The sequence below is a fragment of the Sorex araneus genome, chromosome 6 (genome assembly GCF_027595985.1).
Source record: "Sorex araneus isolate mSorAra2 chromosome 6, mSorAra2.pri, whole genome shotgun sequence".
NCBI classification, from domain to species: Eukaryota; Metazoa; Chordata; class Mammalia; order Eulipotyphla; family Soricidae; genus Sorex; species Sorex araneus.
In genome coordinates this window covers 96,990,193-97,016,664 of record NC_073307.1, presented here as the reverse complement: position 1 = coordinate 97,016,664, position 26,472 = coordinate 96,990,193, and the positions used below count along the sequence as shown (strand labels likewise).

The window sequence follows — 26,472 nt, the reverse complement described above, 5'->3', positions numbered from 1 at the left end:
ACGTTGGCCGCCCCCTGCCCCCGGCAGGACACCGTCAGTCCCGGCTCCCCTGCTGACTGCCACCAGCCTCAGAGGCGGAGGGGCAGTGCCGGCCCTTGGCCAGGAGACTTGAGTCCAGGCTCTGTCCCGGGGTCACCCCCGGGGTGTGGGGTGCAGTGCCGGGTGCCTGCTGGAGCTGGGGAACCGGGGGCCTGTTTCCCAGCGTCTTTCCGCCCACCCCATCTCTGGCTGGCAGCGCTCCCGGATGAACTGATGTCAGGAGCTGCCAGCTGGGCGGCCTGGCACAGTCGCAGGGTGCCGGCAAGGGAGGGCCATGTCCTGCCGCGGGCCGCCAACTCTCGGGGTGCAGGGCAGCCCGGGAGGCCAAGGGATACCCAGCCTCGAAGGTCTGGGCAGGCGCTCGCCCAGGAGCCATCACTACTGCCAGTCACCACTTTTTTGCTTTTTGGGTCATACCCGGCGATGCACAGGGGTCACTCCTGGCTCTGCACTCAGGAATCACTCCTGGCGGTGCTCAGGGGGCCCTGTGGGATGCTGGGGATCGAACCTGGCGTGGCTGCGTGCAAGGCAAACGCCCTCCCCGCTGTGCTGTCGCTCCAGCCCCCAGTCGCCACTTTCATTAGTTCCAACTGCTTCCGGCTTCCATGTCCTGCGAGGGAGAGATTACTCAGGGGGTGAGGACACTGAGGCCCTCGGACTCGGGCAGCCCAGGGGCTGCCTGGCCCACAGGCAGGGGCAGGGCAGAAACGACAAGCCTGCAGTTCTCGTCTCAAAATATCGCTTTATTCTGAAAAGGACGCACTCCCAGCTCCCCTCCTGCGCGCCGCTCAGGCCCACCGCCGGGACACACTCGCACACGCACACGCACTAAGGCCAACGGGCTGCACTCGCCTCGCCCTCGCCCGGGGGACTGCGGGGGCCCCCGCACACTCGAGCATCACATGCACCTAGAAAAATAAAACCAAGTGGTGTTCTGCAGCCCCGCGCCCGACAGCTACGTCCACCTGGAAGTCATCTGTGCCATTTTCTAGAAAAAGTTATTGCACTTAATGAACAGATGTCAAAGGAACACGGGGGCCCCGAGTCCCCGGAACCCTGGACCGCTGCCAACGCCGGCCAGGAAGCAGCCTCCCAGGGCTGCCTCCAGCCCTTGTGCCCGACCCGGGCCACCTCAGCTACCGTAGGGTCTCTGCCCAGTGCCCTCCCCCTGCCGGCCGGGCCCCGACGGCGGTGAATGCGGACGCCTCTCCCCAGCCACGCGGGCGGGAATGCCCGCCGCCGTCCAGGCCGTTCGCGACTGGTCTGATCGCGGAGGCCGGGAGGCTGCCAGGCGCCGAGGGAGGAGCCCCGCGAAGCCCTTTGCTCTTCTTCTCGCCTCGGTGCTCCGCAAGGGACAGCAGAGGGCCGAGCACGGGAGCTCTGTCTTTGGCTACTGGCCCCGAGATGGACAGGGCCCACGAGGACGTCCGGGGGACTCCCCAGTCCAGGACAGAAACCCAACGGGCCCGGGGACTGGCCGGAAGGGAGGGACGGCGACGGCCCCCGCGCCCAGGGCCACTCTGTTCATGCCAGCACTCTGGGAAGGAACCAGACGCTCACCGCCGGGAGGGGACAAAACGGAGAGCCCGAGGGCCACTGTCCCGGCGCAGTGCCCAGGGAGGCGCCACAGGGAGACTCGTTTCTAGGCTTGAAAGAGTGAAACTGAAAAAAAAAAAAACACAAACCAGACAATTCCTGGCCACGGAACAGGAAGCGCTTTGAGGTGGGAGTGGCCCTCCCAGGAACACCGCGAGAGACCCCCGGGAAGCTGCTGGCCGAGGGAGGGGGCGCCGGGCGGACACTGACATGCCGGATGTGGTTACCCAAGAGAAAGTGTGTGCGTGGTTTGTACAGAACCACAGTTCGTCAGGCGCCAGAGGGGACCCTTGTCAGTTGCCCAGAGACAGGTGTGCAGGTCCCCAGGGCGGCGCCGGGAGGGCCCCACCCCCCCACCTTAACATCTGTCAGCAAAGTCCTTCGGGCCCAGGACCACGCATGCCACAAGGCCAGTGGCCTGCCCAAAGGGGCCCGGCCCCGGGACGGTCCTCACCACAGCCGTAGCCCTGAGCGAGTATGTACATGCGGCCGGGGCGCAAGGGCTCACCTCGGCGCATCTCCCGGGGCCCCCCCGGAGGAAGGAGCAGCTTGGAGAGGCCACAGCTCCCGGCCCGACGGAGGGGCCTGCCGTCAGGGTAGTGTTCCAGGGGCCGCCAGGCTGGGGGAGGGGCCGCGCGTGGAGGCAGTGGGTTCCATGCAGGAAGGCGCAGCCTGGGCTCCGGGGCGGGGGTGCGCGGTCGGTCCGCGATCTGGGCCGATGGCTGCGTGCAAAGGAACAGCAGGCCTGGAGGCCCCGTCCCCGGGGACCGAGGGGCGAGGAAAGGGTCCCTGTGCTGGGGACCGGGGCTCAGAGCCAGGCTGCAGGGTCTCTCTCCCACAGCAGACGAGCACGTCAGAGCCGGGGGCAGGGGGTGAACGCGGCCCACGCCTGGTGCCCCTGCAGGCTCCCACCTGCTCCTGCCAGACCCGGCGGAAGGAAGGACGGGGGTGTCTCTCAAAAGTGGATGTTTCTCTCAGAGACTTTCTGGGGAGGCCTAGGAGCCCCCGAGGACACATGCCCTGCTCCCTGAGAAGACGAGCGGGCCGCAGCCTTCAGGGCTCGTTCTGTGACGCCAGGCGGCTGCCCAGGACGGAGGGATGGAGCCAGGCAGCCGAGCTCGAGGTCCCGCCTGGCTCAGCAGGGCCCGCCGGGAGGAGACGCCACGGCGCTCTCAAGGCCCACGGCCGCGTGACAATGAAGCTTGAACATGAACGCTCCTGGCGCAGGGCCCCGCCAGCTGCCCGGGAAGTGTCCGAAGTCTCCACACGCGGGTGGGGTCAGGGAGCCCCCAGCAGGCTGAGGAGCGGGCAGTGGCGCCCGGGCAGGGCACGCGGTTACAAGGGCCCGTACTTGGTCTCGTACTTGGACACGATGGTCTTGCACTTGCCCACCTCCTTGCGCAGCTCGGCCACCTCCGTCCGCAGGGCCGTGTTCTCCTTCTCCAGGAAGGCCGCCCGGATGGTGATCTGGTTCTCCTTCAGGCGTCGGGCATCCCGGGACCGTTTGGCAGCCACGTTGTTCTTCTTGCGTCTCGTCCAGTACTTTTCATCCTGTGGGAAGCGTCCTTCCGTGGGTCTCCGTTTCCCCGGAGAAGAGCCCCACGTTTCTCGGGACTCGGCCAGAACCCCGCAAGGAGGGCAGGACGGGGGGCTGCGGAGGGCAGAGGGCCTTTCTGGAGACGGACCCACGAGCCCGTCTGCACCCCTGCATGCACCCTGGGGCGGGCCAGCTCTCTGTCACTCTCTCTGCAGCGCTGGGGACTGAACCCAGGGCCTCACACAAGCACGCCAAGAGCCCCTCTGCCAAGCTGCGTCTGACTGCGCGCCTCTCTGTCCCCTAAGTCACCTGGTGGAATGAGGGACCACTCCTGGCTCCGTCCCGAAGGATCAATCCCGGGACAGGGTGTCCTGCAGGAGGAGGTGTCCCCGGGCTCCGCCCAGTGGGCTCTCGGCCCTGAACCTCCCGTGTCTGGTGCGCTGGGGGTAAGGGCTGAGGACGCCACGAGGCCGGGAGCTGCCACTGACAGTCTGGAACCGCGCCAGGCGCCTGCTCCGTCCTCGTCCCCATTAAAGCCTCAGCGGCCTCTGGACAGGCCGGGCTGGTGGCTCCAGTCTGCACCGAGAGCTGGGCGTGGGGAGGTCTGTGCGCCAAAGTGGGGCCTGAACCCGGGTCTGCCTGACCCGAGCGGGACGTGGAGTCCTTGCCGGGAGCTTTCCGAGGTGAGGAAGGGAAAACGCTGAAACCCACCTGCGCTCGCCCGCCTCCCCCCGGGGCGTGGAAACACACGAAGCTCTCCGTCCTTCAGAGGGGGCCTGGCCGGCGAGAGCCGGGGGGGACGGCGTACCCCGGGGCCCCCTCTCTCAGCCTCCCCTACCTTCTGCTCGTCGGGAACGAAGACCTTCTTGGCCTTCTTGATCATGGGCTGGGGCTTCAGGTCCTCCTCGGCGAACTTGTGCTTCCGCGGGTTGAACAGCTCCCCGCCTGGCACACTGGACAGGACCAGGTCTGCGGGGTCGGGGTTGAAGTTCACGTCCACCTCCACGCAGTTGGGGTCGATGGGACTGGGGGTCTCCCTCTCCTTTTCCACCGAGGATTCTGAAAGACAGAGGCAGGGGTCCTAAGGGAGCTCACAGGACACGGGGGACTCGTGGCAGGGCCCGGCACCTGCCGAAGCTCGAGGGCCACAGGCTCCCCCACTGGGAGGGAGCAGAGCCCGGGCAGGTGCCAGGTCAGACTGGCACGCGTGGCTCTGGCAACACGAACGGATACAGAGGCCGCCCCGGGAGGAGAGGATTTTCCAACCGTCTCCACCGCCGCCCGACGTTAAGCAAAAGCCCTGACACCCTTAACTGCGCGTGGCTCTGAGTTCTCAAGTCCTGAAAAACAGCTGAATCTCCCTGTGACCTTGACGGGGCTAGGGCCCCACGTGCAGTAATAAACGCTTCCACTTCTGCATTCTGCGGGCCGCACCGACGCCTGTGCACACCCAGCCTCGTGACAGGCGGAAGGGCGATGTCGAGGGAAACCGAGGCTCAGGGCCATGCGGGTTGCCCGCCGCCGCCCCCTGTGCTCAGCAGAGGGACTAAAATCGGAGTCTCGTCCTCCACCGGGGCCGGCTGCACGGAGCCGAGACCCCCACACACACGTGGTTAGAATCTACCGAACCATGTGCAGGACGGGGCCAGCGCCGCAGACTGGGCACAGAGTTTGTGTGCGGGAGCGACCTCCGAGCACTGGGACAGGAGCAGACTCTGAGCACGAGGTGTGGCTCTGAAACAGACACACATAAAAACGCCATTTGACTCTGTCCCACTCACCCACTGGCGCCTCGGGGCCGTGACCCGGACAGTAAGGCACTGCTGGGCACCTGCTCTGCGACAGGCATGCCCTGGCACACCGGAAGCCGTGAACAAACCACGGAAGAAGTCTCGCTGGCCTGCAACGTTCTCCGAGTGGGAGGCGGGAGGCCGGGTCTGCACGCGGGCCCTGGCGCACAGCACTGAGCATGACGCCGGCAGCACTGCCCCGGGATCCCCGATGCCGAGACAAGGGCCCGTCTCAGGCGTGCCCCCCCCCACTGTGAGAGCACCACAGCCCGGGGCCACGCCCCCAGCAGGCCAACAGCTGGGGCAAATCCCAGGCGGCACAGCGGCAGCCACCACGAAGACAGGGGACGGAGGGGACGGGGAGTCATCGGGAGAAGGACTGCCCAGTACGGACACCTGTATGCCCAAGGGACGGTGAAGGCTGCCGGGGGTGAGTGGAAGGGCCAGAGTAACGGCAAGTTCCAGAAAGGCGCGCGGAGGGCCTCCGCCCCATAGCGATGCTCCCCAACACCCGAGTCCGCTCCACGGCGCCTCTGGGGTGCCAAGGTGGGGGAGACTCCCGCTGGCTTCTCAACGGAGCAGCCAAAGAGCTGCCAAGCTCTGACACACCGGACGGTCCCTCCCGAACCCCCCAAAAAAGATGGGGGGGCTCAAATGCCTCGAGCTGGGGAGGGAGAGTCGTCGGGCTGAGCCCATGCTCCGGACGCAGGAGGCCTGGGTTTGCCCTCAGTAGGGCACGGTGCCCCGAGTGTGACCAGGGTACGCCCTGACACATAGCTGGGAGCAGCCCCCACCCCGAGGACCACAGAAAGGGGCCCCAAACCAAAGATCAACAAAGAACGAGACGGACACTGCCTTAGGGGTGCGGCATGATCCGACCTGGGGTGAACTGAATCTCGCACAGAACCGGGTCCTACTCAGGGGTTAGCTACAAGGGGGCTGGGGACGGGGCAGCCAATGAGGGACCAGCGAGGTGCCTAAGGGACGCTGGAACCGCCACACGCTACACCCCCAAGACAGACAAGAGACCCCAACACGGGAAAATGCCACTCCGGGGAGACGGCTGCCTCGAAGAGCCAGATGCCAAGACGTGGCCACATTTCAGGGACAGGACAAGGGGGAGCCAGGAGTAAAGGGGACAGCTTCTGAAGAGCACCCAAAAAGGGGGGTCCGAGGGAAGGATTCCGGGGGCGCCCCCTTCCCAGTGCAGAGAGCTCCGTGAGCAAAGTCCAGCAACGGACTCTAAGACCTGCGTGTGCTCTGGGGAGAAGGAAAAGCCAGGAATCTACCGAGACTATCAGGACCACTGAGGGGTCTCACCTGAAACACGGAGGCTGCCGGGGCCGGAGCGATAGCACAGCGGGGAGGGCGTTTGCCTTGCACGCGGCCCTCGATCCCTGGCATCCCATATGGTTCCCCAAGCACTGCCAGGAGCAATTCCTGAGTGCAAATCCAGGAGTAACCCCTGAACATCGCTGGGTGTGACCCAAAAAGCAAAGAAAAAAAGAAACACGGAGGCTGCCATGGGGACCAGGAACGATAACTGCTTTATTCTGTGCTGTTCTTTCGCTTTGGGGTCATACCTGGTGGTGCTCAGGGGTCACTCCTGGCAGTTCTCGGGGACCATGTGGTGCTGGGGATTAAACGCGGAGCTTCAGACTGCAAAGCACGCACCCCATCTTTTGAGGCCTCTCCCTGCCCTGACCATGACCACGCCACACACTGTTTGGTGCAACAGCTGAGCGGACACCTGTCTGGTAACCCCACTTCTGCAGTGTGCGAACCCCCAAATGCCCAACACACGAGCAGCCACGGGGGCCAGAGAGACACTGCAACAGAGAAGAGACCTGTCTTGCCTGTGGCTGATGCAGACTTAATTCCCAGCACCCCACATGTTCCCCTGAGCACCGAGTAATCCTGAGCCCCACTAGTGTGACCTCCAAACAAAATACGCAGCCATATATTTATTCCAAGGCAAACCCACAAATGCTCATGGCAGTGCCAGGCTAATCCTAAACTAGAAGCCCTTCAACCGCCCACCAACTGTGGAACAGGTTATTGGGATATGCCTGCACCATGGATGACACTTCTCAATGACAAACTACTGCCAAACACAACACCAGGGATAAAGGCAGAGCCACAGCACGGGGTCTGGAATGCAGCTGACCTAGTTCGAAACCCGGCATCCCATATGGCTCCCTGAGCACCTCCAGGATGGTCCCTGAGTGCAGAACCAGGAGTAAGCCCTAGGCAGAGCAGGTGTGGCCCAAAATCAAAACCAAAACCAAAACCACAACAACAAAAAAACCATCACGGATGATTCTACAAACAAAGCAGAGGAGAGACTACAGACATAAAAATAATACTTGCTCTCTATATGTTTGTTTTTTCTTTTTTAATTTTTTAAAATTTTTTCTGTATCATCCAGCTGAGCTCAGGGCATATCTGGCTGTGCTCAGGGGTCACTCCTGGCATGCTCAGGGGACCATACAGGTACCAGGGACCAAACCCTGGTACTGTGTGCAAGGCAAGCGCCCTCCCTGCTGTACGATCACGTGCCCCATTTATGTCCTTTCCACTAAAGGAATCAAGGGATGGAGACACAGTTTAACGGGCTGGGACTCTGCGTGCGAAAGGCCTGGGTTCTTTTGGCCACAAAACTGTCCCCAGAGAATCTAGCTGGCTCGGTCCCCGAGTACCCCTGAATGAGGCTCCAAAACAAAGGGCCAAAACTAACTGAAATGATGGGGGCTGGAGATATAGCACAGCGGGTAGGGCGTTTGCCTTGCACTCGGCCGACCCGGGTTCAAATCCCAGCATCCCATATGGTCCCCTGAGCACCGCCAGGGGTAATTCCTGAGTGCAGAGCCAGAAGTAACCCCTGTGCATCGCCAGGTGTGACCCAAAAAGCAAAAAAAAAAAACAAAAAACTAACTGAAATGAGAATACTGGACTGGGTGGGCCTGGCATGGCACTAGGGCACCGTCTGTCTGTCTGACCAGGGCTCGGCACTAGGGCACCGTCTAGGGCACCGTCTGTCTGACCGGGGTTGGCACTAGGGCACTGTCTGTCTGACCGGGCGGAGGCTCAGCTCTAGGCCACAGTCTGTCTCAATAAAACCCGATACTGACCTGTGGCACCAGCAGAAAAATAATTCTGCTTTTCTTCCTACAATTAGTTATCGATATCCTTTTTGGGGGTGTAGCCCACGTGCTGCGAGCGGGAGACACAGGTTTTATCCCTGGCACCGCATGGTCCCTTGAGTACCACTGGAGGCACTTCAAGCACTGAGCCATGAGCCGCCCATGAAAAATGCTGAGGGTGGCCCCAAATGAACAAAAACATGACCTTAGTGTGTGGTACTGGGAATCAGACCCTGGGGCTCATATACGCAAAGCACCTGCTTGACCACCGCCAGACACCTCTGGCCATAAGCCCTCTTTCCCTCCCATCAGGTCTTTTTTTTTTTTTTTCTGCTTTTTGGGTCACACCCAGCGATGCTCAGGGCTTACTCCTGGCTTTGCACTCAGGAATTACTCCTGGCGATGCTTGGAGGACCATATGGGATGCCGGGGATCGAACCCGGGTCGGCCGCATGCAAGGCAAACGCCTTACCCGCTGTGCTATCGCTCTGGCCCCCCCATCAGGTCTTTAATAAAACATATTAATTCTTTTTTTCTTTTTGGGTCACACCCGGCAATGCACAGGAGTTACTCCTGGCTCTGCACTCAGGAATTACCCCTGGAAGTGCTCAGGGGACCATATGGGATGCTGGGAATCAAACCCAGGTCGGCCGCATGCAAGGCAAACGCCCTACCCGCTGTGCTATCACTCCAGCCCATTAATTTTAGTATTTATATTAATTGATCATCTGTCAGAAAAAGTATTATTCCTAGTCACGTGAAACTTATTATCAGGAACTGGAGTGAGAGTACTGTGGGTAAGGTGCTCGCCTTGCACACACCTGATTCAGGGTCTAACCCTGTACCACATATTAGTCCCCTGAGCCCCGCCAGCAATGATCCCTGAGCCAGGAGTAAGCCTTGAGCCCTGCTGAGTGTGGCCCCGCCCTGCCCCAATTCTCATCAACCCAGCATTTTCCAATATAAACCTTAATTCACCTGGGCACAGATGTGTTCCATAGCATGTTTCATAAATGTGGGATTCTGATACCCAGAATTTGAATGTGTATCACAAAAATCAGAAAACTATGAAAAGATGGGCCAGAGTCATAGTACAGCGGGGGGAGGGGGGGTGTTTTGCTTTGCACACAGCCAACCTGGGTTCAATCCCCAGCATCCCACGTGGTCCCCCAGGTAACGCCAGGAGTAATTCCTGAGTGCAGAGCCGGAGTAACCCCTGAGCATTGCTGGGTGTGACCTCAAAAGCAGAGAGGAAAGAAAACGGGGCTGGAGCAATAGCACAGTGGGGAGGGCATTTGCCTTGCACGCAGCTGACCTGGGTTCGATTCCCAGCATCCCATATGGTCCCCTGAGCACCACCAGGAGTAATTCCTGAGCGCATGAGCCAGGAGTAACCTCTGTGCATCGCTGGGTGTGACTCCCCCCAAAAAAAGAAAACTATGAAACCAAAAATAACAACGTAAGATAGAAACAAAACGGGTATATATATATAACCCCATTTCAGAGTTTTCAATTGCCAGCAAAAGGAACCAACCCTTGTGATGGAAATAAGAATAGCAAATACCTCTGAGAGCACTCTGAGAGGGTCCCAACGGGCACTAAAACTGCTCCAGATCCTGATTTCAGGTGGCAGTTTCATGGGCGAGTGCCTGAGGTCACTGAGTTTTGTGGTTAGTTTGTTTGGTTTTGGGCCACACCTGGCTGTACTCAGGGCGTCCTCCTTCCTAGCTCTACCCTCTGGGATCACTGCTGATGGCACGTTGGGGCCATGTGTGGTGCTGGGAAGGGGAGACAGTGGCATCCAAGGCCCTGTGCCCGAAGCCCTGGACTATCTCCCTGGCGCCATGTCTCGGAGCTTTACACTTGTGACACAAATGCTTCTGAATGCCACTGCATGAGGATTCACTAAGGACAGAAACAGGGCGGGGGAGGCGATAAAGGGGTGGGAGGGTTGCCTTGCATGTGGCTCACCCGAGTTCGATCCTGGGCACCACGTGCACAGCCAGAAGTGACTCTCCACATCATAAAGCCAGTAGCAGCCTGAGCACTGGCACATGAACGAGGGAAACTGGGGCGTGGAGTGGCCCGGCCGCCCCATGCGCCTTCTGCAGATGTGAGGCCCTGGGTCCCATCACCAAACAAAATTATGAACGCTGAGGAGCGGTTACACAAATGTTCATTTTATTTATTTTTGGTTTGGGGCCACTGGATTGGAGAATTGCACAGTGAGTAAGGCATTTGCCTTGCACACAGCCGACCCGGGTTCAATTCCGTCATTCCGTCCCTCTCGGAGAGCCGGGCAAGCTACCGAGAGTATCCTGCCCACATGGCAGAGCCTGGCAATCTCCCCATGGCGTATTCGATATGCCAAAAACAGTAACAAGTCTCACAGTGGAGACGTTACTGGTGCCCACTCGAGCAAATTGATGAGCAACGGGACGACAGTGCTACAGTGCATTTATTTTTGGTTTTGGGGCCACATCCGGCAACGCTCAGGGGTTAATCCTGGCTCTACACTCAGGAATCACTCCTGGTGGTGTGCAGAGGACCCTATGAAATGGCGGGTAACGAACCCTGTCTGTCATGTGCAAGGCAAACACCCTACCTACTGTACTGTTGCTCAAACAATTTTTTTTTCAACAAATGTTCATTTATTGTCTCTTTTGTGTATCTGGGTATTTTCCAAAATACTAAAAATAGAGCACGAGAATTCCTTGGACATCGGTGTTCCGTACTTCTACTCTGCTTCCTGGGTTCCACAGAAGCTCAAGGGGCTCCCGGCCACAGGCCTCTAAGCTCTGAGCCTGCAGGGTGATCTGCTGAACCCCCAAAACAGGGGCCACACTGCCTCTGTGCGCTCACACCCAAGGGGAAAGAAAAGCACTAACCCCCAGAGGGAGGCGAGGAGGCGCAGGAGAGGAGGAAGCCCCCAGGCCGTCAACCCCATGGTTCTCTGGAGACCGTCCCTAGAGTCAGGCACCACAGTCTGGGGGTCCCCAAACCCTGCCCGCCACGGGACCCAGCTGAGTCCTAACGTCTCTGTGCCTCATCTCCACCTGCCTTGAGGGTGACATGCGGACACCTCGACAGAGTGGCCAACGACACCCCCTAAGCAGCACTGCTCCACGCTCCCCGTAAGCCATGAGCAAGCCGGGAGGAAGGCAGCCGGGCTCGCCCGAGCAGAGCCTGGGGGGGCCTCCCGCTCCGCAGCCCACCCCTCGCCACAGGCGGTGACTTCTCTTTTAACCCCTTTCTCAGGGAACTGTCAAAGAGTGGGGGGATGACAGGGACTGAGGGTTCCTGCAGGAAGTCCCCTGCTGGGGCCCCACAGAGCTGCCCCCGGTGGGGAGTGAACTTCTCTGGTCCTGCCCAGCGGCACCAACCTGTGCTGGACACGGTTTCCGAGGGCTGAAAGACGGCGGTGGAGGAGGAGGGCGGGGACGCGGCGGAAGAGCTGGCCGACTCCTTCCCCTCCAGCTCGGCCACGGGCAGCAGCAGGTTCTGGGCCAGGTGTGTGGGGCTGGCGGGGATGCCGTTCTCCAGCAGGAACTCGTCCAGGTCCATGTACTCCAGGTGGAAGGACTCGCCGTCGTACGGGATGGTCTTGTCCCAGATGGGCGGCATGAGCGACGCCGACACCGCCATGGTGCTGGCCGCCGCCGCCTCGTCTTCCTCCAGCTTCTCCTTCCCCTTTTCTTTATCTGCAGATACAGAATCGTGATGAGCCGCTACCCGCCCGGTGCCAAGCTGACCTAGGCCGAGGGCCCCTCGTCTGTAGCATGCAGGGTCCCCAACCGCTCCGCCTTCTCACCACCAGCCCCGCAGACGGGCCAGCCCAGCACGGGCAGTGAGGTGACCTGGGGAAGGGCTCAGTCTGGGACCCCGTCCCGTGTGCCCCAGCCTGGGGCCTGACTCCCAGCCCGTATCCCGCAGGCGGGGACAGTGGATTCAGTCATTGTTGCTGAACCCCGTGGAGCCTCGGTGTCCTCCACTGCGACAACAGCTCAAAGTATTGTCAGATGTTGTCATGGAACCCTGGCCTAAGCGCGCACCCATGTCCCCCGGAGGCAAGTGCCCACTGACCAGAGGACCGGGCCTGCAGACTCCGGGTGCCCACTGAGTGGGCGAGGCCGGGGGCTGGCTCTCGGGGACCCTCTGCAGACAACCGGTCCCTCAACACCAGGCAGCAGGCAGGAGAGAGGGCGGAGGGGAAAGAAAGAGCCTGCGCCCCCCCCCCCCCCATTCACAGCAAAACTAAATCAGTCAGGGGGTCCGCATCCCCTGACTGCCTGAGTCCAAAAAAGAAATTAACAGGCACATGATTATTCGAGAAAGAGAAAATTAAGAAAAAAAAGGACAAGAGAGAAATGTGACGAGGTTGGAAGGAAATCAAAGTGACAGGGAGGCTAATCAGAGAAGCAGGAGAAAAAAATTGTGACACGTTCATAATGGCTTTTCAAAATTGAGAGAGACAACTTTGAACTCTGGAATTTAAAGTGAAAAAGCAAAATCAAATGTGATTATGTTGGAACTAAACCATTCACGCGTGGACTCCCAGGCCACGGCCGCCACACTGCGGTCCAGCAGCGCCGGTAACGGACACACCCAGTGAGTTATAAAGATTCTGACACACACACAACTTGTTCGTGGCTTCAAATAAAAATTAACTCAAATTCTGACAACTGCTTCTTGTCCCGGGCATTGGTTTAAAATCAAATGAAATGTGGGGCTGGAGCGATAGCACAGCGGGTAGGGCGTTTGCCTTGTACGAGGCCAACCCGGGTTCGATTCCCAGCATCCCATATGGTCCCCTGAGCACCGCAGGAGTGATTCCTGAGTGCATAAGCCAGGAGTAACCCCTGTGCATCGCCAGGTGTGACCCAAAAAGCAAAAAAAATTAAAAAATAAAATAAAATGTAAGCAAGCCAGGTTTCACTGGGTGCAGGGACCACCCGGCCTCCCTGGTCTCCTCCCCTCAAATCCTGCCTTGTCTTTTGTTGTACTTTCAGCTTTTGGGCCACACCTGGCGATGCTCGGGGGACCATAGGGGGTGCTGGGGATTGAACCAGGGTCGGCCACGTGCAAGGCAAGCGCCTACCTGCTGTACTATGGCTCAGCCCCTTGTCTCCACGTGCCAGAAATGGTCCATGGGATCCGAGCAATAGTACAGTGGGGATGCATTTGCCTTGCACATGGCTGATGCCTGGCATCCCCTATGATCCCCACAGCCGACCAGGAGTGATCCTAAGCACGGAACCAGGAGTCAGCCCTAAGGACGGCTGGGTTTGGCCCAAAACCAAGAAAGAAATAATCTATGTTGGGTTCAGCCACTTGGGGATCAGAAAAGGCAGGAGCGCAGAGACAGAGAAAAACAGCCATAGGGAAGGGCCCTAACTAAGCTCTGGGCTGGAGGGACAGGACAGTGGGAGAGCGCTTGCCTTGCACATGGCTGACCTGGTTTCCATCCCCAGCATCACATGGCCCCTGAGCACAGAACTAGGGGTACCACTTCCAGATGTGATCCAAAAAAAACAACAAAAAAAACCCGATCACTAAGTTCCAGATTTTGCCTGGTGTAAACAATCAAATATTACTAATTGTTTTTTTTCTCTATTTTTTTTTGGGGGGGCAGTTTGGGCCATAACTGGCTGTGCTCTGGGGCTACTCCTGGCGGCGCTCTAGGAACCCCACATGTTGCCCAGGATTGAAGGGGGGGTCAGTCACATGCAGCGAAAGTGCCTCTTCCCTGTACTACCTCTTTGGCCCCTGATGAGAGTTTTTAGAAGAATGAAGAGACCCCAGAGGCCAGGACCCATCAAGGTCGCCACAGAAACTAGCCGCAGGGGTGGCCACTGATACATCAAAGAGCAGCAGGCAGAGGTGTCAGACTCTCTACGTGACCTTGACGGCGCATCCTCACCTGAGACCTCAGCTTTCCTCATCTGGGAAGTGGGGAGAAGGCCCTGAAGGAGTCTCCTAGAAGGACTAAATACAACACGACCATGTGCAGGTGCTGTGGGCTCTGTGCAAGGCCAGGGGAGAGTCGCCGCGGAGGGCGGCTGCCGTTTGGGCAGACCCAACAGGAACACGCCAGATGTGCACACCTGCCCGGGTGCACCTCAGCGCAGACTGGGAAGGAAGCATTACCTTAGGAACAAACAAGCGGAGAGCCTGGCCTCACCTGACGTGCCGGCGCTATTAATAAACCAACACTGGCAGCCACGGGGACGGGAGCCTCAGAACACACGCGGGAAGGGACGAGAAATGGCATTTCTAAGGAAGAAAATTAACTCCCCAAGTCAGGGAAAGCACAGAGGGCCTCTTCCTCCCCGGAGGGCGAAGCCAAGGAGGGTTTGGGAAATGCAACGATCCAGAGGAAACACGTTCCCATGCACCTACATCCCCCCAGTGGGCCGCCCTCCTGCTGCTCCCCGCGGCCCAGATTGGGGGCGGGGGAGGGTTAACACAGCCACTGGGCCCCAAGTTTAGGATGAGCCCCCGACAGTCAGGATTAGAGCCCTCAGAGGCCTCCCGCCCACCCCAGGCGGCCCCGGGTGTCAGAGGAGCTCAGGGGGGTGCGAGGGGCTTCGCGGTCCTGCCCGAGCCCCGCCCCCAGCCGGGCAGCAGCCCCCTTCCAGCGGGCACAGGAGCCGGGGCGGGGTGTCCCCCTCCCAGTACGGAGAAAGGCCACCAGCACAAACAAGCCGCGATTGCTACAGCGCATCGGCGCTCCCCGAACTTGGCCGGGCCCTGGAATCGCGGGGATGGGGCGCTCCCCCAAAACGCAGATTCCCCGTTCCAGAAGCCGCAGAGGCGGTGGGTGGGTCCAGGGCGGGGCCCACGAACTGGCCTTCCACACAGCAGCAGCCCCAGGAGCCGCCGGCCCCCACCGGAGGGCCCCCACCCCCCATCGGCCTCACCGGCAGCCCCGAACACGTCGTGGGGGCGACCCTCCGCACCGACACCCCCTCCCGCCCTCGCCCCGCACACCCCCCACGCGCCCTCCCTTCCAGCGGCCGGCCCAGCCGCCCTGACCTCCGCCCCAGGCCCCGCCCTCCGGCCCCGCCCCGGCCCCGCCCCCGGCGCGCTGACCCCTCCCCCCTCACCGAGGCGCGCCTCTCGCGGGGGGTTCTCCATCAGCTTCTTCAGCACCAGGGGGAAGGAGCCCGGCAGGCCCCTCTCCCCGGCTGCGCGCCCCGGGCCCGGCCCCGGCCCCGCCTGCGGCTCCACAGGCGGCTTCTTCCCGCCGCCCGCGTCGGACATCGTGCCCCGCGCTCCGCTCGCTCGAGCGAGGCCTCGCCTCCCCACGCCCGCCCCCCGAGATGGGCCGGAGCCGCGCGACCCGCCGCAGCCGCCGACACGGGCCGCTACTGCGCAGGCGCCCAGCGGCGCCCCCGCCTCCCTCCATCCCCACCCCGCCTGCGGACAGGCTCGGGCGCATTAATTATTCATGAGGCCCGGCCAGCGTCCCCAGACCGCGGCTCCGGATTGGCCGGGCCTGCTGGGGCGGCCGGGATTGGCTGGGAGGCCCGGGAGGGGTGAGCGCGACACGTGCGGGGCCAGGTGAGGAGCAACGCCACAGGCCCCGCCCCGTCCGCCCCAGAGTCACCTGATTGGCGCCTGCAGGAATCCGCGTCGCCGGCCCTCTTCGGCGGCAGCCCTTTCCCCTCGGCCAGCGGCTTCGCTTTCGCCTCCCGCTTCATGACCCCTGCCCTCCTTCCAGACCACCGGGACCGCTCGCCCTTCCTTCTCATCCCAATCTCGCCACCTTCCCGACGCGCCAGTCCGGGGAGGCGGGGCTGGGAGCGGCCAGGCCGGCCGCGGCAGCCTATCAGAGCGTCCGCTCCGCCGCCCCCCCCGCGGGTCACGTGGAGCCGCAGCCCCGGCCAGTCGCGTGGGGCGGGGGCCGCGGAGGAGGCGCGGGGCAGCCAATGGCGGGCGGGGGCGGGGCCCGGGCCGCTGCACGAGGCGCAGCACGTGCGGGGGAGCGGCGGGGCGGGCCGGGGCCCGGGTCGTGGGACCGGGACGCGCGTAGCCGAGCCCCGCCCGCACCCCGCCTCCCCGGGGACCCAGAGGTTGGCTGAGGGCAGGCCCGCGGACGGCGACCTGCCCAGCCCTGCGGGACCGGCGGCCGGGGCGGGCCGGGCCGCGCTGAAGTGGGTGTCGGGTTCCCGGTCGCTGCCGCTGCCGCGGCGGGCGGCCGGATGGACAGCGCGGAGCCGGCACCCCGGAGGCCCGCGGCGGGGGAGACGGGCCGGGGGACGCGCTTCTGCCCTCCCCCTCACCGGCCCGTGACCTTGGGAAAGTCCAGGGCGTGCGCAGGAACCTGTTTTCGCGACCTCGAAAGGCGCGGGGTTGGGCCGGACGGGCCCCGAGTCCCGAGCAGCTCCGAGAGATTTCTTCCTAGGACCCTCCCTTCCTTTTCCTAGAAAAACAACCACCAACTCCTTCCCGCGGGGTACCGAGGGAACATTCTGTAGGAGAACCACCCCCTTTCTTAAAATATAACCGCTCTGGGAGCTGGGGCCGCTCGGCAGAGGCGGCGCACATGCCGCGCTCCTCCCCACCCCCCGCGCCACCGGGTGGGCCCCGAAACAACGCAGGCGACCAGTGAAGACCGGAACGACTCGGGGAGGCCCCCAGGGAAACGCGGAAGGGCAGGGCGGGCACCAACCCGTGTGGAAACATTTGGGAAGCTGCTAAGCGGTGCCCAGTACTTTGGACCCCAGGGCCCCAGGCTCCTCCCGGGCCAGCAGGGACTTTGCCTGGCTGATCTCTGTCCCTGCAGTCGCTGGGTGCCCCTGGGGGATGGAAGGTGCGGGCTGGCAACACTCAGCAGCTCAAGTTGTCCAGCTAACACCACCAGGGAGACCCGGGGCCCTCAGCACACACACACACACACACACACACCCTCCCCCAGCCCTCAGCACACACACACACACACCCTCCCCCAGCCCTCAGCGCGCGCGCGCACACACACACACACACACACACACCCTCCCCCAGCCCTCAGCGCGCACACACACACACACACACACACACCCTCCCCCAGCGGGCTGGAAGGGGCTTGGGGAGGCGGAAGGTGCGGGCTGGCAACACTCAGCAGCTCAAGTTGTCCAGCTAACACCACCAGGGAGACCCGGGGCCCTCAGAACACACACACACACACACACACACACACACACACACACACACACACACACACCCCTCCCCCAGCGGGCTGGAAGGGGCTTGGGGAGGCGGTGGGGAGCCTCCTGGAGCCTGAATCGGATCCCCCCTTTGCAGTGCGCAGACTGGGTACCCGTTGGGAGGACGATGGGGACTGACGCCCAGAGAAATGACATTTGAGCAGGGGCGCCCTTGACCAGCCTCCAACCTGGTGGGTCCGCTGGCCTCGCTAAGCATCTAGTGGCCCAGTGCCCCTCGGCCTTCTGCAGCCACCCACCCCTCATCCCCAGGCCTCCTTGTCGGGAAAGGGAGCATCTAGCTGCTGGGGGTTCCCTAAGCCAGGGGTGACACAAGTGGCAGTTTTCCTGCTCCCCCTCACGCTGTCAGACACACATCCACTGCTAGGCGGCTCCATCACCCTCAGGCTCGTGCCTGGGGCCCTATCTGGTGGCTCGCTGGCCGTTGGCCTGCTGGCTGTGGTCAGCGGCGATTCAGTGTGTGGCTGGACCAAGATGTCCCTTAGAGGTGACGAGGTCTTTAGAAACGTTTCGAAGGGCATGCCGGGGACATGGACACGAAGGAAGCCTTTCAAAAGGGGCTGCTGGGAGCAGCGGGACGGGCCAGGTCACAGTCAGTGGCCACACAGCCAATGTGACACGGTGGGGAGGAAAAGAATTCTCAAGGCAGGAGAGGATTGATAAAAGCATAACTGGAAATTTTATCATTTGGTGAGAAAAGTTGAAGTGTAGTAAGAGAGAGGTTGCGGAGATGACTGGGGGGCCACCTGCTCTGCATATGCAAATACCTGAGCGCCATCCCATTTCTGTCCCCCCGCACCCGCATCACTGCCAAGGGTGTCTGGTGTCCCTCCAGCGCCACTGAGCTCCAACATTGAACCACCCGGTCAGGTTGGCTGAGTATTGCTGGGAGTGGCCCCAACTCTGGGCACTGCTTGGAAGGTCCCCTACCCCCCAGAAGAAATAGAGTAAGAAAGAAAGATTTTTTTTTTAGATGTTTAAGCGACAGCAATCCAAAAGGGATAACGCCATTTGCATTCATCACGTTGCCTGGAGCAGCTACTGGCAGGCGGCAGCAATGGGGGCATGCCGGGTGGGCTGCAGGGTAAGGGGTGTCACAAACATGTTCTTGTCTCATGCCCACTTGGAGCCGGGAGGTTCGCGCCATGCGGGCTCTGGCTGGCAGCTTCCTACAGCACCAAGGCAGGGCAAGACAGAAAGCGCCGTCTTCGCTTCATGCCCCGGCTGCCCACCAGCACCACGGTACCCACCACACTGCGCTCCTCTGCCCCTCTGCAGAGACCCCTGCACAGCCTTGCCCGTTCCTTTAGGAAGGGAGACGTGGGCCCTTGAGGGAGAGTGAGCTGGTGTCCATCGTGTCTGCGAGACCCGCGAAGAATTGAACCCCAGATCTGTGTTCTGTGGTTAAGTCCTCAGGGGTACGAAACGGGTCCCCATGTTGCCTAGTAATAGCTGTTTAGAGCAGCAGGTCCTCGAGGGAAGTGGAGGCCTGGGGTGGCTGCCCCTGCGGGCTGGGGAGGCAGATGTGGGGTGCACTGACACAAGGGCTCCCTTAGCCCCGTTCCTTTCCTCGGAAGCAGGCGTGGACGTGCTTGCCTGGGAGTGGCGGCGAGGAGCGAGCGCCCGCCTGCCTCCACCTGTCCCCTGCCCTTTGGGCTGTGTTGGGGCAGGAGATGGGGCATGGGTGGGCTCAAGGGCATGTGCCCCCTCAGAGACCAGGTTGTGAAACACCCATGTTCCGGGGCTGGGCTGGATTAAAACTCTTCTTTGGCGTTCCAGAAACGGGCCAGCCAACTCCCAAAACTTGGCTTTGTTTCTGGATCACCCTCAAGTGGTTCTCAGGGGCTATTCCCAGCCGTGCCCTCGGGTCACGCCTGGCAGTGCTCGGGGGACCACGGGGTGCCAGGAAGCAAAGCGGGGTGGGCTGCATGTAAGGCCCCTCACACCCCTTCCCAGACTGAGCTCAGTTGAGCTGCGTGGAGCAGTTCTTTTTCTGGAGGCCGTTGCCCCGCGCCAGGCCGTGATTTCTGCCGACCTCCTGGGAAACGGGCACGGGTCTGGCAGGTGGGAGGGCTGAGCTCTGGCGAGGAAGCCCAGCTCCCTGCAGCCCTTGCCGGCCCCCGACGCAGGAGCGCGCCCGCTTGCTGGTGGTAGTCGCTCAGTAAATATTTGTAAGCGGTACTGGTTGGAGAAAGCGCAAAACCTTTCAGCCCCGAGTCCAGTAAATCCACTGGGACGTGATTAACATTGAGCCCCAGTCCCTGGGTGTGTTCACAGGGGCCCCTGGTCTGTGTCTGCGGGGAGAAGTGGCGGGCGGAGGCTCTTCACTAATTCCTGCCTGTCTCTCCAGCGCCTCAGGAATCCTGTTTCCTGTTTGGCTGCACCTGCCCCTCCCAGGCTCAGGATGGCACGAGGAGCGGGTCCCGTCCCGGGAGAAGCGCCCACCTCAGCCGCTGCCCACCGGCTACGTTTTCTCTGCCGAAGCCCAGCTGGAGGAGCAGGGTGAGGGCGGAGGCATCAGGACCGGAGTCTGACTCCTGCGGGGCTCCCTCTGTGACATGGCACCAGGTCCCTGACCTCTCTGTGCCTCGACTGTCAGATGGGGCGGCAGTTCCCGTGCCTGGCCCTGGTGCTCGGTGGAAGTGAGGTCTTACTCTTACTCCTTCTCAGGGTGCTCTGGGAATGCCTCCTTCCCACTCGCCACTTCTCTAAGAATAATGGGGAGGCCGGGGGTGACAGTCTCCCTCTTCTCTCAGACCCCCCAAGGCTCTGCAGCCTTGCTCCCTGTCCCCAACTCCTGCTCCGCTCTGAAAGGGCCTCTCTGCAGGCTGTCCCCCGGAGTGAGAGGTCTCTGTGTGACTCCCAGCCGCTGGGCCACTCCCTCCTCACTGGAACGCCCACTCGGGGCCTCCGTGCTCTGAGCGGAGGCTGGTGACGGGGAATCCTGCAGGCAGGGATGGGCCTCCCCACTGCACCTCAGCTTCGCGGTCTCTCGCAGGTGGGGGTCCCCATGCAAAGCCATTCCAGAGATGGTCACGGAAGGTCCCTCAGTGGATCCAGCACCCGCTCAGACCGCAGCCCCGGGCGGGCCCACTAAGATGCCAAGCCGCATGGACAGGGCACCCCCGGGGACACTCCTGGTGAGGAGTTTCTGTTATTTCTCTGACTGGAGGTGGGCAGCCAGTTCTAGGACACCCTCCTTGCCTGGGGGGGATACCTGAGAGCCAGAGGGGCCCGCTGCTCAGGGCCAGAAGGCCCACCTTCTTGCATCCTGAAGTCAACCTCAGCTTTTGGGTTTTGCGCTAGGTCCCCAGGCCAGCGTGGAAGTGGCCACGTGGACCTCCACTGAGGCCAGGTTCAGGAAAGCAGGACTGTCCTGAGTCCCCTTCTTGGCCTAGTGCCGTTAGGATGGCCAGGCCCCTGCTCCCACTGCCCCCTTTTGGGCCCACCTGGCTGCAGCAGGATGGGCCCGTGGCCGGGACGGCCTCGTATGCGTTTCCAAACGCGACCCTTGTGTGTTCACCCGAACTCGCAACATCCCAGTTCTCTGCCAGAGCTGTCCGGGGAAGGAGGGCGAGGAGAAGGGGAGGGTCCGGTCGCATACAGGATGTCGCTGGCAGGAGCAGAGGGCCACTGCTGCTTGTTTGTCACCAGGCCAGCAGCATGGACATGCCATGTGTGCAAAGCCTTTCCCTCTGCTGACCTTCCACCCAGCCATGGCGTCCACAGCAGCCATTTGCCCTGAGCCACCCTGCCCACATCTCACAGGGGGCCTGTGCAGCCTCTGGGCACCACCACGCCGCATGTCCCCTGAGGAGGCCTGAGTGATCACAGCCTCCAAACACACCATGGCCCTGGGGGGAGGGCAGGCTGGCGTGCAGGGAGTAACAGTCGTGTGAGAAGAGAGTGCGTCTCTGCAGCAGCTGGGGGAGATGGCGACTGGGGGGTCTGGAACAGAATCACGCCTTGGTGGGCCTTTGCAGTTTGGGGGGCTCTGCCTAGTGGTGCTTGAGGGTCCCCCACACTGTGCTCAGGGGCCTTGCGGTTCTGGAGAGTGAACCTGGGGCTCCCCTCCCCGCTCTGGAATCACCTCTAGGAAGATCGTCCTCGGGAGGAGGGGCCGAGGCAGGCGGGGCTGGGGGGACACGCCGATGCACCTGACATGAATTTCTCAGCGTTCAGAAAAGTTGATTCAGCTGGTGGCCCAGAGGGACGGGTCACTCGGAGACTGCCGTGCCACGAACCGAGAGAGGCTGGAGCCTGGCAGCTCGGCTGGAGAGGGGTACAGGGCCAGCGAGCGAGAGAGGCTCAAGGTCGGCCCTCAGGGAGCCTCTGAACAAGCAGAGGGAAGAGAGCCCGCACCTGGCGTGTCTCACACTCCGCCGGGTAGCCTGGGGCTGAGGAGGAGGGGTGAAGGGGCCCTAACGGGTCCCAGCCCCCAGGGAGAAACCAGCCCCTCTGCGGCAGGCCTGGGGTGGGAGGCAGGTCAGTTTCCAGGGCAACCAGCAGCTCTGCTGGCTTCCTCCCACCTGTGGGAAGTGGGGGGCGGGGGGCATAGGCGAGGAGCCGCTCAGAACTCTGGGAGGGCTTGTTCACAGCCCCCGGGAACGAGGCTCAGCGGTCTGCGCCCTCTCCACACCAAGCTGTTTTGCTTCTCGGGTGGATATGTCACCTTTACTGGGGCGCGGCGGGGTGTTGGGCCCTATCTGGCAGTGGGGGGTGCGCCCGGCAGTGCTCCGGTCTTACGCAGTACAGTACTGGAACCCGGGCCTTCTGCCTGCAAGCCATGCTCCGCCGCAGGAACCGGCCCGGCCCCACACACTTGGATTTTTGGAAACGGTCCGAAGCATGGGAAAGTGGTGGCTGCGGTGGGGCCACAGAGGTGCGGCCTTTGTGGGGTGCTCTGACCCTGTGGACTCACCAATCCTGCCCAGTCGGCATCTGTGTGTCCTACGGGACCCCCACCGGGTGGAGGGGGCGCTCAGAGTGGACTGTCCCTCAACATGATGTGGGTCCTGGGGTTTCTCAGACAGGACTTGGGGGGACACCTGGACACCTGGAGCTGGCTGCAGGCTCTGCCCCTCATCCACACCCCCCCTTTCCTGTTTGCCTGCGGTATCCTAGGAACGGGGCTGGATCGGAGCCGTGGTCCTGTTACATAACAGCTTGCACGGTGCGGGCTCAGCACTCAGCGCCCGCATGCTCGCACACGCACGCCTGGGAGGACTGCCCGCGGGGTGCCCAACACGGAGGGCGGGAACTTAGCCGTCTGCAGGGCGCTCCCCAGCTGACCCCACGTGAGCCCCCACCTGTCTGCGGCCGCACGCGAGCCATGCTTTCCAGCGGGGGGGGGCCTGGGGAGCAGCCCCCTCCTCCCCTGCGCGCCCCTCGCTGCACCCCAGCCCTCCCGCCTGCCCAGGAAGGGGCCGGCTGCAGACCGCGGGGGAACCTCCCTCGTGTGGAGATGCGGTGCCCGTGCTGTCCCCACCCCTCGGGGGACCCGGGCAGCCAGCCAAAGTGACCGCCTCGGCTCCTACCTGTCCTCTTGTCTGACCAAGGCAGAGAGTGCTCCAGCAGGGACTTGAGGACCTCAGGCATGTCCATGGCGGGGGCCACTCCAATCCGGTCACAGCTCGCCATGGCCCGGTGGGGAGGCGCTTGCACGGGGAGTTGAGAAGCCGCCGGAGCGGCAGGAGCTGGCTCGGGAGCCGCAGGCTCTGGAGGCGGGCGGGGCGGGAGCCAGAGGCAGCCAATGGGCAGCGCTGGCCCCAGCCCGCCTGTCCGCCCCCAGCTCTGGCTGCAGCCAGGCCTCCCCTTGCCGCTGCCTGGCCCCGCGCCAGCCCCAGCACGTGGAGCTGTCGCGCCAATCCTCTGCCAGCCTCCGAGCCCAGCCTGTTATCTAACTTTGCCAAGGGAAGTTCTCCGCCAGGCCGGGCCCAGCCACAGCCTGGCGGCCAGGTGAGGGCAGTGCAGGGAGAGCGGCTGCAGCCAGGCGGGGACCCCAGAGCCCCGCACCCACAGCGGCTCTGCCCGTGCCAGCTCTCACCCAGGCCCTCCGGGAGGCCCCCCGGCTGCCAGGTCTGGACAGCGGCCAGGTGCCACGCACGTGAGGCCAGTGGCATGCCGGGGATGGCGCTTGGGACTTGAGTCTGCCTGGAGCCTGGGGGAGCGGCCACGCCTGTCCCCAGGGAAGGCGCTGAGCAGGTGTCCAGCAGACGCTCGGAGAGGGAGAGCCGCTTAGTCCCTGCTGGAGCACCTCGGTCAGACAAGAGGGCCGAGCTGAGGCGGTCACTTCGGCTGCCTGGGTCCCCCGAGGGTGCGGACAGCACAGGCCCGCGGCTGTTGTTGGTTCCCTCTTGGCTTTATCACCAGGACATAAACCTCTGTGGTCCCCAAGCCACTAACTGTGTGTGAGGCCAAGGCTCAGTGTGTCCCCTGGCACCGCAGGCCAGGGTCAGCACAGGCACGCAGGTCACAGGGCATCTGGCCCTCACTTCAGCCCTGTCCCGGGTGGGCGCTGGGGCCAGTGACGTGGCTCGCCAGGGCTCCGTTCCAAATGTCTGGAGTACTGAACAGGTCAGAGTCTAGAGCCGGCACTGGACGCAATGATAGCTGGGTCCAGCACATGGACCCGATCCCCGCCGTCCCTCCTGGCTGCCCAGCACTGCACTGGACGCCCCATCAGAAACGGGCCGAGCTGGGTGTGGCCTGCCCCTACCTCCCGCACCACATCCCCTCCCCCAGAACCGCTCACGTGTCCTTGAGTTACCCTTCTCTTCCCCCCTAATATCTGTCCGAAATTGGTGCTTTTATTTTCCCTGTTAGTTAAAAATTAATTCCCACTTAAAAAAATATGAAGTGACCGGAGCGATAGTAAAGCAGGTAGGGCGCTTGCCATGCACGTGGTCGATCGGGGTTCAATCCCTGACTGCCAATTTGGTCCCCCGAGCACCGCCAGGAGTGATTCCTGAGAGCACAGCCAGGAGTAACCCCTGAGCATCGCCAGGTGTGACCCAAAAACAAAACAAAAAACAAAATAAAAAGATTATGAAAAGGGCCAGGGAGATAATTCAGGAGTAGGTACATGCGGTCGATTCGGGTGAGAACTCCACATCACAGGGCAAGGGTCCCAGCAGCGCCAGGGAGGGCTCCTGAGCTGCGGCCCTCACAGAAAACATTCTCTGATCGATTCCTCAAGGGTCATCTCGAAGGGGGCGGGGCTGCCCCCATCCCTGACAGGCACCCCACCTGACCTGTAACTATGCCCAGAGAAGGCAGGGAGCAGCCCCACCACCAGAGAGGGTCTGTGTGCAAGAACCAGGGGTGCTGCTTGAGCCAGCTCTGGCCCCTGGACAAAGTGGTAATTGCCGACCATGAGTGTCTTGGGGATACTGGGGCGTGGAGATATGTGTGCAATACCCCCAAGGAAAAACAACCAGATTGCAAGGATACAAAAAAGGGTTTTTTTTTTTGGTTTTTGGGTCACACCCGGCAATGCACAGGGGTTACTCCTGGCTCTTCACTCAGGAATTACCCCTGGCGGTGCTCGGGGGACCCTATGGGATGCTGGGATTTGAACCCGGGTCGGCCGCGTGCAAGGCAAACGCCCTACCCGCTGTGCTATTGCCCCAGCCCCCAAAAAAAGTTTTAAGCCAGGGGCTGGGGCGATAGCACAGCGGGTAGGGCATTTGCCTTGCACGCGGCCATCCCGGGTTCGATTCCCAGCATCCCATAGGGTCCCCCGAGCACCGCCAGGAGTGATTCTTGAGTGCAGAGCCAGGAGTCAGCCCTGAGCATCGCCGGGTATGACCCAAAAAGAAAAAAAAAAATTTTAAGCCAGATTTCTAGGTCACCTCCTCCAGGGAGCCCTTCGTTGCTCCCCAGCCTGGATGAGGCGCCTTCCCCAGCACTGGAGCACCTCGTACCATTGTGCCTGTCACATCATCCTCCAGTCCTCCATGGAGATCTGTCAGCTGGCTGACTGAATTCAAGGGAAGTCATGCTTCCTCGGGCACATGGGGCCCAGGGGTTGAGTACGATTAATCATGCCCACCTGAGGCTTTAAGAGCGAAGCCCGGCATGTCTTTCTCCCGCTGTTTGGGCACAGACCTGTTACCACACCACGTTGGTTTTCCCCCGTGGAGCTGGGGTGCTCAGGAGGTCAGAGGTGGGAGGAGTTTGCCCATCACCCGGATCCCAGGGAATCTGATCTTTCTTCTGCTCCTTTCTCAGAGCCCCAGACCCTGGCTCAGTGTCTCTGGGCTAAGAAGCGGACAGCAGGTGTGGTGCGGCGCTGAGGGCTGTCCTCTGCTTCCTTACCTGCCATTACTTATCATAAGTTAGTATGTAGCACTGCCGAGTATTATTACTTCTTCCGGCGTCCCTGGCGCAGAGGGTTCCCCAACCCTGGGACTTTTTATTTCTGTGGCCCTCATACTGAAGTTTGCCTTCATTTTGTTCTTGTGTCTGTTCTTGGTTTGTGGGCCACACCTGGTGGTGCTCAGGGGACCATATGGGAGACCAGGCACTGAACCCGGCTCAGCTGCCTGTAAGGCAAGTGCCCTGCTGCTGTATTTTTTTCTTTTTTTTTTCTTTTTGGGTCACACCCAGCAGCGCACAGGGATTACTCCTGGCTCTGCACTCAGGAATTACTCCTGGCAGTGCTGGGGGACCATATGGGATGCTGGGAATCGAACCCGGGTTGGCCGCGTGCAAGGCAAACGCCCTCCCCACTGTGCTATCGCTCCAGCCCCTGTATTTTTTTTCTTGAGGGGGCTTCTATTGGGGTCTGCAGGGGACCGTGTGGTGTGAGGGACCCACATGCAGTGCCAGCTCCAGCCCTGTGAGCTGTCTCCCTGCCCCACACTGTGGTCGACGCCGTCTGGTGAGAGCTTGTCTTCGCCACGTGTGGCCCCTTCCACGGGACGCGCCATCACCTATAACCACTGCAATCCCGGAGAAGCGAGACGGAGCCTCCCGCCTGGCAGACACAAGGCCCCACCTGAGCACTCAGCCAACACTCTCCTTTGTGTGTGTGTGTGGGGGGGTCACACCGGAGATACACAGGGGTTACTCCCGACTCTGCACTCAGGAATTACTCCTGACGGTGCTCTGGGGACCCTATGGGATGCTGGGAACCGAACCTGGCTTGGCTGCGTGCA

General features: G+C 61.8%; 1 protein-coding gene across 2 annotated transcripts; it reads right to left on the bottom strand.

Moving 5' to 3' along the window:
- Positions 1–761: 761 nt before the first annotated feature.
- On the bottom strand, positions 762–23,114 carry TEF (TEF transcription factor, PAR bZIP family member). Of its 2 annotated transcripts, none has more exons than XM_004610538.3 (4): positions 22,849–23,114; positions 11,489–11,806; positions 4,011–4,231; positions 762–3,186 (listed from the first exon to the last, which is right to left on the bottom strand). In XM_004610538.3, exons 1-4 carry the CDS (start codon positions 22,949–22,951, stop codon positions 2,971–2,973), a joined length of 858 nt encoding a protein of 285 aa, XP_004610595.1. In that variant the 5' UTR covers positions 22,952–23,114; the 3' UTR covers positions 762–2,970. The 2 variants fall into 2 exon arrangements, with proteins under 2 accessions (XP_004610595.1, XP_004610594.1); XM_004610537.2 differs by lacking the exon at positions 22,849–23,114 and adding an exon at positions 15,212–15,475.
- Between the last annotated feature and the right edge of the window lie 3,358 nt (positions 23,115–26,472).